We start from the raw sequence: 11,190 nt of genomic DNA, 5'->3' as shown, positions 1-11,190 counted from the left end.
TACTGCGATATAGATACAACCAAACGTAAAAGAAAAAAACAAACCAGCAAATTTAATGGTTTCTTTCCTGGTAAGCCCAAGAGTTGGCATGCAGAAAATGAAAGAAAGGAAGAGACAAGTGTACTACACACAACCATATTTATTCTTTGGTAGGTGTACTGCATTAAAAAAAATACTTATATATAAATTCCTTGGCTTGAGGCACGGTGAAGTGGATGTGCCTTGGGGAAGTGGCTATGCCTTGTTCCCCGCTGGTTGCACATTGAGGCAAATTGCATATTGCTGGTCTAATCCCAGATAGGAATCACTCAGCAGATAGAGGGTATAAACCACTCGCCCAACCTCCTGGGGTGCTCGAAAGGTAAGCTGAAAATAAAAAGGAGAACTTGTCAACAATGTAAGGCTCCTGCTACTGGCAATTGCACAGCCTTAACACAGTGAAGCCAGATTAAAGGAACAACTTCCGGGGTTTTCTTGACCTCCGCACCTTTTAACCTTTTTCAATGCCGCACTATGCAGCAATGTTCCTAAGACGAAAATTCCTACTGACAATTCAAATATGCTTTCTAAAATGACAGTGAAAAAAAAACTGTAGCCACATTTTCGATGACCCATTTTTGGAACACTGCCATGTCCCATATACAGAATGGCAATGTCATGTGAAACAGCTCTAATGGTCTGTGCAATGCGAATTTCTTCTTGCCACCTAAGACAACTTTATAGCTGTCTACAATGTATTTGCTAATTACAGAGAGGAAACTACAGAGGAAAGCAGTATACTTGAACAGTGTTTCCTTTCTCTGTGCGAGCAGTATTGCGTTCAGCGCTTCAGAAGCTGTGGTATGCAAGAAAGCATTTCTTGAGCAATGGCTTTTACAGCATAACTATGGTATGCACATTACCGACAACACACGCATAGCCCAGTTCCGTGATCACGTCACGTCATCTTCAGATGTGTGCTAGAGGGGTCAATCGAGGAGGGGGGGGGGGGGGGGGGCAATCTTTGCCTTCACTGCGTGTGACATGTGGTCGTGAGATGCCCCAAATGCTTCGAAATGCCTCTCATAGATGCCGCATGTAGCTGGAGGTGAGAGCCTCAAGACACCCGAACGTTTGCATAAAACTCACTGTTAGTGAAATACACAAAGGCTTCAGTCTTATATTTTTTTCTGAAAACGCCAACTATTTGTCATTACTGCTGTTTGCTTATTGCAATTCTCTCTCTCTTTTTTTTTTTTTTGTTGCGAAGGCACAAACACTCGGCTGTGACAAGGCCCAAAATACGCCCGTTTACCCGTAGGACCCGCTGTTGCATTCCCGGGCGCTGCGTTTTCCCGGCTGCTATGTTTTCGTGAGACACGCACAAGATCCCACAGAAACCCATGCAGACTCTGCTGTTACATCGCAAATGTCAATTCGCGGTAGTGCTTTACCCCGTGCCAGCATTTTGACAGCCTGCGTTTAGTGTGTGCTGAACGGCGACTTAAGACTCCATCGACACTTGACCACCACCATCTTTGGCGGCTTTCAGCATGTTGCAGCACATTTATGATCGATGCGAGAATTAGTTAACAATAAAAATTATACTTGCCATATTTTCCACAATCACCACATAGTATGCAAAAAAAGAAAGAATTAAAAGAAGAGTGCAATTTGAAATGAAATAAAAATTTGAGTTTTATATGCTCCAATATTGGAACACTGGCAAATAAAAGGTTAATGAATCTTTTGGGTCTAGTTTCACAGCCGGGTGGCCTTTCGTTTCAGCGCAAATGAAATCTAATTTTTTTTAGTTTTGTGGCCTCAATCCGGTTGATTGTAATCCCACATTCATGATGTCATGGTCTACACGCCCGTCTATACTGACTCTGAGTTTGTTGAAGGAAAAAATTTCAAGCCTATTTTTGGTCACTGCAGACAAATAATGATGGCAGCTGTCATTCACAGTCATCAATTCAGCCAATCAACATGCTCAAGAGAGGTTTTGCGACAGTATTCGTGACGTCTTACTTTAGTCGAAACCCAGTTGCAGCTTCCTGGTTTTTGCTGTTTTAGAAATGTTTTCCTTGATGTTTTGAAAAAGCACTTACTGTGACTAAGATAGGCAGTCCAAGAAGGACAATAAGATAGCCATTTCCAAATGTTCGAAAAACCTTTGCAGTTTCCCTTTACACTGCTGTTTCTAATGGGACACCTACATCAAAGTGCATGACTGGGCATGGATAAAATAAACTGTTACAAGCAATACAAGCTAGTCACACAATATTAGAGGTAAAAATAATGTTTCTAAAAACTGCACGTTTCATAACTGGTAATGCCTTTGTTTTTATTTTAATTGCATTGCTAATATGAAGCTTGTGCGACTTGCCTTACATAAATATATGAGCACGATATAGCAGCTTTATAAGGTGCTACCCTTCAGAACAGGACTGTGCAATTAAGCTGCAAGGAAATTTGTTTTCTTTTTACTAGTAACAGTCAATTATAGGCAATTCAGTTAGAGCAGTAAAGCCGGCTGTTCTCGTCGTTCGAAGGCGGCACATGCAAGTGCATCATCATAAGATCTAAATAACAGCACAAGAACGTACCAGAGAAACCCGCAGCTCATGCTGAGGGAATTGAAACACTGGACACACTGTCAAAGTGTGTTTGCTCACAAGAAGACACACCTGCGTTTAAGCGCAAATGTGCTGAAACAAAATAGTCACAAAAGTCCCGTGAAATGCGACCTCGCTGAGTGTTATATCTGAAACATACACACAGTAAATACACTGACAAGTATAGTGTCAAAAACATGTTAGCTCAGCTGTTGCCAGCACATTCATTTGTAATTAAGCCAAGCAATCCTAATTGTTTTTTCTGGCCTCCACGCTTCGGATACTTCTGAAACCACGTGTGCATTCCTTGGTACACTTGGGCATGCCCACACTTAGCACAATGCTGTGACAGCTTTTGATGGCCACATCAGCTGCAATCTGTGCAACTACCATGACATCCTGAATTCCAGCCTGGTACAGCTTAGAGTGTATGCTTTGTATGAAAGAAGAACAGGGGTTCGATCGCCACTGACAATGGGTACCCACTAGTTCTCCAATGGGCACAAGCTTTTCCCTCGCCCGGTGCTGGGCTTCATTGGGGTGAAATGCTTAGGACACTGGGTCTTTTGATCCCACCTCGAGCAGACCAAACAACATGTTGGCCAAGGCGCTCTTTTGACCAAGCTGCTTTTGAGCCATTAATATCACCACTCCTTCAGTGCAAGAAGTGAGGAATGGTGTTTTGTTTTTGCCGCAAAGCCTTAAAAAGACTACATGGGACACGTGGCGTACATGGTGTTTGGATGTCCCCCGCATGCTGCCAGTCCGCTTGAGGGCAATGAGCTCCTTCTGGTCGCGGTGCCCCAGGATGAGGAACCAGGACTCGTCCTTGGGCTTGGGGAAGCGGGGGGCCACTGCCTGGAGTGAGCCGCCCCTGCCGCCCCCTCGCCCACTGTGGCGCCCGTCCCGGTGTGACACCTCCACCTGCAGCATGTACTCGGTGCACGAGGTCACTGGCAGCCACCGGTCGTCCGGCACGGGACCCCCTGCAGTCAGGAGACAGCAGAAAAAGACCTTGTATGAAAGGTTGAGACAGCCACGACAAATAGAAATTTTCCAATCGTAAAACAAGTAGGAAAGGCGCTCCCAACATAAACTTAATTGAGAGTAACTTTCTTCTGGTTAACCTCCCCATCTTTCCCCTTCCCTTTTCTCTGTAGACCAGGGTATTCAATAGAAGTTGCCCCACAATATATATATATATATATATATAGAAGTTGCCCCACATATATATATATATATATATATATATATATATATAGGAAGCATAAGAGGGTTCTCACGCAGCTTCCACCCTCGCCGTTCGATGGCGTTCTACGTCACACCAGCGGTAACTCAGGACGTTCCACGTCCGCCGCTTACGAACGTGGGTGGCGCTGATGACCACTCTCAAGGTTAGGTTATTTGCAAACATAAATACCCCCGAAAGCAGAAGGTTTGACAGCCGTCGCCGTAGCTCAGAGGTAGAGCACCGGACGCGTAATTCGGAGGTCATGGGTTCGGATCCTACCGGCGGCATGTGGTTGTTTTTTCTTCTGCTTTTCTAATCAATTAGCTTTAAGCGACAGTAATATTCTTACTTGATCAACACCACAAAAACAAATAAATAAATTTTAAAAAATCCCCTGTGCTCCTTGGTTTCTGTGGCTGTTGGCTTCTCTAATATTTATAACGAGCCCCTCATTCTCTAATATTTATAACGAGCCCCTCATATATATATATATATATACGAGGTGTCCCGGCTAAATGTAGCAAAGCTTTTAAAAAACACGGGATGTCCTAGCCATCCGAAACCAACTGAGGGTTGTTTAGAATCGTGTGACCTAGTCGGCAGTATTTTTTTCGTTCTTCAAGGTTTACTAATTAGTTAAGCTTAATTAGCTAACTTTTTAATTATTGTGTCACAGACCAGTGGAATGTGTCTCGTCAGGAATTCTCTCGGGGCTCAGCCATCGGCGAACGAAGCCGACTGGAATTCCAGGAGGAGTGGAAGGTTCTAGAGCGGCGGTACGGGTGCACTGTTTTTTTTTTTTTAAAGTGGAGAGGGCAGGCATAGCCGATTCGGCGACGCCTGTCACGGACGACATTAACCTTTAGCGCTCCCTCCTGCTCTCCCGCGCGGCGCTCCGAGGGAACTTCGCGGGTTCATGCGTCCCCTCTGCCCCGTCGTCACCGCGTTGACAAAAGCGCCCCGATGATGAGGGAGAGGGAAGAAGTATGCTATCTGCCGGCCCGTCCAGGTTGCAGAGGGCGGTTGGGACAGTTGGGAGGAAATAGGCAGCTGAAGAGGTTGGGTGGTGTGTTTGCGGGCGTGGAGGGCCGAGTTACCGCGCCGAGGCACGCGTTCCATCGCACAAGGCCCGCCGCCGTCGAGCCATCGTCGCATCCACAACCACCCGAACCAGAGTCATCGCCGCAGCCCCCGTATGTGAATTGTCCGTCGGACTTTCTGCTTTTCTAGCTTTAACTTTTTGTATATTACTTCTTTTCATGCCCTGTACACCTTCTTGTTCTCTGTAGTTGGATTTGTGTGTTCTTTGTATTGTCTGTCTCCTACTTGTCGCGTTTCGTGTTTTGTATAGTTTTTCGGCTACTCCTCTGTTCGTTTTACCTGTTTTTGTGTTTTCCTGCATGCGATTAAATATTTGTTTTAAACCCGCAACCCCTTGAGTTCCTTTGGAGTACCGACGCACCGACACACGTGTACCACGCACGGGCTGACCGACCTCAAAAAAATAAATGTTGTACAACGCTCGCTTTTAGGCCACAAGGGAGCGTAAAGCGGCCCCTGTGCCTCGACGGCTTGCATCAGGCAGCCGGTTGGTGGGCGATAGTTGTGACATATTGACTTGAGGAACAAAGTGTCAATAGAAAATTTGTAGATCGCTTTGAAAAACAGCTGACTGAAACATTTGCAGCCAGGTACTATTTACGCAAAGTAGCTTTTTACCGGCCTTTAACCATAACTTGCACAATAAGAAAAAGCTTCCCCGTGACAACGGTGCCACTTCAATGTCCCAAGACGAGCCTTAGGGAATAAAATCCTGTTTTTTCTGAAGTTCTCTCCTCGATGAGATTTTGGGTGCACATTGGGGCAGAGATGTGAGCGAGCAGCTGGTCATGTGATAACTTTCTTTTAAGGCCAATAAATAAAGCTACATAAATCGTACCTTGATGAAAACAGCACTGCCAGAGGTTTTTCGAGGCGATCTAAAACATTCTCATTGACACTTTTTTCCTGAAGTCAATAATTAAAAAGTTAGCTAATTAAGCTTAACTAATTAACTTTTAAGAACGAAAAATACTCAAGACTAGGCCACACGACTCTGAACAACCCTCAGTTGGTTTCACTGGACTAGGACATTTCGTCCTTTTTAAAAGGTTGGTTACATTTAGCTGGGACACCCGGTATACAGTCGATCCCGGATATATCGAACTCGAAGGGGATCGCGAAAAAGTTCGATATATCAATAATTCGAAATATAAAATCTGCCTATTAGACGCTTATTTTAAAATTGCGCAAATCTCGGACAATTTCCCACGGATGTAGCAAGTGGGAACTTACCGATTTACCCCTCTAAAGTCCATAAAAACGAAAGCACAACTCCACGACCAGCGCGCTTTATTTCGCAAGAAAAAAGTCAGTGAGCTTTGCTTGCCTCTTCCTCTGCACCATGCAGTTCACTAAGCTGTCCTCAAGCTTGTCGAGAGTATCCAAATGAGAAAGTCCAGTGCCTTCTATTGCACCACAACAACGACGAATTACGCTAAATGCGGATGCAAGTTCAGCCGCAGTGCATGGCGGCTGGGCCTCTTCGCCACAATCTTCGTCACTGCTCGGGTCCGCTTCCTCGGTATCGATGATGTCAGCCACGATGTCAGCATCAGCAAGATCCGCAACGGCTTGCACGTCGTCGTCAACACTGACAAAATCTTGTGCTGTTACGCCGTCTGGGACGGCACCTGCAAACGCCGACAGCTCACGAAATTCGCTATCCAGGCATCCAGCGCCGTCGTCTTCTGTGTCTAGACATCTGTCGTCTGAAGCCACCACAAACCCGGCTTTGCGGAAGCAGTTAACAATCGTGTTTTGCTTCACGTCATTCCAAGCGCCAGCCAGCATCTGTATGGCTGCTAGGAGGTCCAACTTGAGATCGATATTCAACCGAAGGTTGATTAGGAGCCTTCGCACCAGTCGCCGTCTGTACCCAACCTTAAATGCCTTCACTATGCCCTGATCGAGAGGTTGAAGTTTCGCAGTTGTATTTGGCGGCAGAAATTTGATGGTGATCTGCTTCAACTGGCAGACGACATGATGGGCAGAGCAGTTGTCAAGAAGAAGACAAACTTTGCGGCCCGACTTCTGCAGCTCGGAATCCCACGTTTGAAGCCACTCGGTGAAAAGATCGCGTGTCATCCAAGCCTTCTTATTAAATGCGTACCGAACCGGGAGGCCTTTCGTGTTTTTAAAACAGCGTGGTGACCTGCTTTTGCCGATAACCAGTGGCCGCAGTTTGCATGAACCATCCATATTTGCCGCGAGCAAAATCGACACGCGCACTTTGCTGTTCTTCCCGCCATGGCATGCGCTGCCCTTCAGGTGGAGAGTCTTATTTGGCAGCATTTGCCAAAACAATGCTGTTTCGTCTGCGTTGAATATTTGCGACGGCGAAAAGCTCTCGCAAATTTCTGGCCACTCTTCGGACAGCCACTTCTCCGTGACAATGCTGCTGGTAGCCTTGCTTTCCTCCAAGAGTGTCTTTCCGACGATGCTGTAGCGATTCTTAAAACGCTGCTGCCAACCCGTGCCACCAGTGAAGCTCTCTTCTCCGAGGGCTACAGCGAACCATTTCGCTTTTTCCATGAGCATCGGGCCGTCGACAGGGATGTTTCTGGCACGTGTCTCTAAGAACCAGGCGTACAAAGCTTTCTCGACCTTGTCGTAGGTCGGAGCACGCATACGACACGCTCCAGGACGACTGGATTGCGCTGCCTTCAACTTCACGCCGGCTTTGTTCTTCAGGATTGTACTCAGCGTGTTGCGAGGAATTCCAAACGCATCGGCGACCAACGACTTTTTCTCGCCGGCCTCCACCCGTCGAATGATATCCGCCTTTGTTGCGAAGTCCAAATTCTTGCGTTTTTTCGCGTTCATGGCTCCCGAACACGAACCAAAGCGAAAAGAAAACGCACGGCACCGCACAAGTCACAAGCGAACTCACACTGGCTTCGCGAACAAAGCGAAAAGAACGACGACCGCACAGCAATCAGAACGACACCAGTCACGTGCGAATCAACACCGTCAGCAGTAACAGCCAAAATGGCTTAAACGTTGGCGCCGGCTAGCTGACATCGCTTGCTTCGGCGACGCCAGCGGAGTCAGCCAACCAGCATGCAGAAATTAGGCGTCTGCGGGCCTGCGGCCAGCACGGTTTCCCTCTTGCATGCAGCTCCTTAACATGGCCCTCTGGTCATTCCCATTTCCTTTCACACCCCCCACAAAGTTCCCATCACGTGACTTAGAGCGCACAGTCCAAGGCCAGTGCCGTGTGAACTCTTATTAGGAGAAGCCCATTTGCAGGAGCGTGCGCTAGTGGGAGAAGCCCACTTCCAGGGGCGCGGCATGGCACGGAGTTCGATATATCAAATATAGGGTGCACGGGAGTTCGATAAACGTAAACAAATTTGCTATACTTTTGCATGAGATTCCCAAGGGGATTCTACATCTGTTCGATATAGGCAATAATTCGATATATCCGGGTTCTATATATCCGGGATCGACTGTATAATCTCTGTTGTGCTAGAGTGAAGATCACGTGTAAGAATGTTCTGTTGCAGCTATGCCATGCCTCGAAATTGCAGCATAGACTTGTGCTTACCCTGTTGACCTCCATCTGGTGATGCATGATAGCAGGCAGAGTGAAGTTCCTCAATGTTTCACAACTCACTGCCAAATCTGTAGTGTGCTTATGGCCGTGCTTATGGCTCACATTTAACGAACAGCTGCTAAAGAATCAAGATTAGTATAGTCGTTTCATTCGCCCCTTTTCACTGCACAACAGTGTGCCTTGGAAATGGGACGCTAAAGCAAATCAAGAGAAACAATACTGGAAACAATCGGTACAAATACAGACCGAGTTCCCAGAGTTGATCAATTAAGAATGTAGCAAGCAGCAACTACTAAGTAAAATTTATTAAATTAATTTAACTTTGCTCATATGAGGCCAGCTGTGTGCACGGACATTCCTATTTGTTTAAATTACTTTATTTTTTTTTACATTGAAACTACTTTGATGTGGCGAAATGAGCGCATTACGCAAGCATGGATATAATGTTCTGTGTAAAAATCATGCTGATAAAAATATTTGGAGAATGTCACTGCCTAAACCATTCCTTTGGCAAATATTTACCTAACAGGAACTGCAAGCTCCTACCTACTATGTTTTGTTGTCCAAGTTTGATATAGCAATGAAGCAAATAAAAATTTGTCTAAACTACTGGAGGTATATTGATGAAATTCTCTATTTATTGATTTAGCCCCCTTTTCAAAAAGGCTGCTAAATTTCACCGCTCAGCATTAAAAAAAAAAAAAGCTCATTTCCAAAACCCTTGTCGCCCCTTAAGGGGGGACACTGGTCCTGAAAAAAAAAATTTTTATTAATGAAGTCACAGTTACGAAATCTCCGGGGAATATGTATTTTTGTGTGCTGATTCTAAATATGTCACTTAATTTCATGTAAAACAATTCCTTGAGCACTTGTGCACTTTTTATGCTAGTATTTTGCAGAGAGTTTTGAAGAAAATTTGCTGTGGGAAACTTGCTGAAATGTATGCCATTGGGTTCTCTTGACACCAAGGAATGCAATAAGGGTGAAATTGTCTTCCTGCCTATCATAGAACTTGAGTTACAGAGTTTTGAAGTTGTCGCTTCAGAAATGAGAAGGAAAGTGTGTATTCCTGTGTGTGAAGTAGCAGCTTTAGTACCCTGTAACTCAAGTTCTATGACAGCCAGGATGATAGTTTTACCCTTATTGCATTCCTTGGTGTGCAGAGAGCCCAATGGCATACATTTCAGCGAGTTTCCTGCAGCAAATTTTCTTCAAAACTCTTCGCAAGATACTTGCATAAAAAGTGCATAAGTCCTCAAGGAATTGTTTTACATGAAATTAAATGACATATCTAGAATCAGCGCACAAAAATACATGTGCCCTGAACATTTCATAACTATGACTAAATTAATAAAATTTTCTTTTCAAGACCAGTGTCCCCCCTTAAAATTGTGGGCACCTGCAGCTAACTCCTCCATTGGACGCTAAACAAAAGCACGAGCACTAAGCCCAAGCGCCTGCCAGCCCCGCCTGGCGGACGTTTTGACAATGCCAGGGTCCACTACGTACGCAGAGGCTCCAGCTTGACCTGTGTCCACTCCTTCATGGTGGCAGAGCTGAGCCCTTCAATGCAGACCTTGACGCTTTGGCTGGGAAGTTTCGCAAGGGTGTCCATCACCTGCAGATCAGCAGAGGTGGAACACAATCAATAGTGCCCCACCAAGTCCCAACATTCCCAATTTCTTCACGTTAGAAAAAAAAAAAGATGTTTGAGGCAGGCATGCAAATAGCAGAGGCTCAAATGAATTTGAATGATTGGTGCCAAACAGTGCCAAAGAAAGTTGCATGAACTTGAATGCTGCAAATTATAGAGTGCTAAGAAAAAAACATAACGGAGGTTGCCCAAAGTTTCCTTTAAGAAATATTACATGTTGGAAAACTTACCAAAGCCAACAGTGCACAAATGAAACAAAACGTCCTCAACTGACACCATGCGTTCAAAGAAATTTGTGTGACATATTGTCTGGCCTCAGTTTCTACACAAGTCCTACTGTGAGCGTTTTTCTGCAATAATATCTTTTGGATGTTCTTAATGCAATGCATTCAAATGGCTGAATGCAAGATTAGTGATAAGGCAAACACACAGTCCGAAGGCAGTGAGCAGTCTCATGTTTTTTGCTGCTCCCGAAAGGATCCCCAATCCTGGGAGCCATCTCACTGTGGAGCCTTCATGTGATCCAGAGTGTTCGAGCAAGAAAAGCAAGAGCAAGATTTATTCAGCAAGGAAAGGCCCACATAAAAATCTTCCACCTTGGCACTCATACTGGTATATGACTGTATGCGGGGTAACAAACTGGCTACAAGAGATGCCACAATGAATGCCTCTGATTTAATTGTGCATAAAGCCTTTGTTGCTGGCATTCTACAACCACTACAACACCTGAATAATTCAGCTCATGCTAAGAAGTAATAAAATATAACAAGTTGGTTGCGACAGCGATGCCCACTCGCGTCTATATTAGGCCGAAATAACGAACTTTCAGTTGAAAAATGACCTCTAAAACATTGTTGGCGTCTATTTTAGTCCTAAAATTTGAACTTTTAGACTCAACAAAGTCCGAAATATCGGTCGTGAATATGTACACCTTCCTATGAGGTGTGCAACGGTTCCTTAGCGAAGTCCAAAATATCGTGCAAGTCTGAATTATTGGAGTTCAAAAAATCGGTCGGCTACTGTGCTCATTCACAAAGAAAGAAAAAAAATC

At 45.1% G+C, this 11,190-nt stretch overlaps 1 protein-coding gene across 4 annotated transcripts in view; it reads right to left on the bottom strand.

Annotated features, from left to right (window-relative positions):
* Positions 1-121: 121 nt before the first annotated feature.
* LOC149358358 (activating signal cointegrator 1 complex subunit 3-like) overlaps positions 122-11,190 on the bottom strand; it is a 62,844-nt gene continuing 51,775 nt past the window's right edge. For all 4 annotated transcript variants that reach the window (XM_089570411.1, XM_089570410.1, XM_089570413.1 and 1 more), the window contains 3 exons: positions 9,995-10,103; positions 3,330-3,583; positions 122-366 (listed from right to left, as the gene is read on the bottom strand). In XM_089570411.1, coding sequence (XP_089426537.1) covers positions 235-366; positions 3,330-3,583; positions 9,995-10,103 — 495 coding nt within the window. In that variant the 3' untranslated portion in view covers positions 122-234. The remainder of the gene's footprint in view (positions 367-3,329; positions 3,584-9,994; positions 10,104-11,190) is intronic.

Source organism: Amblyomma mixtum, chromosome 2 (assembly GCF_055824585.1).
Source record: "Amblyomma mixtum isolate Tamu chromosome 2, ASM5582458v1, whole genome shotgun sequence".
Lineage (NCBI taxonomy): Eukaryota > Metazoa > Arthropoda > Arachnida > Ixodida > Ixodidae > Amblyomma > Amblyomma mixtum.
This window is presented reverse-complemented; position numbering and strand designations above follow the sequence as displayed.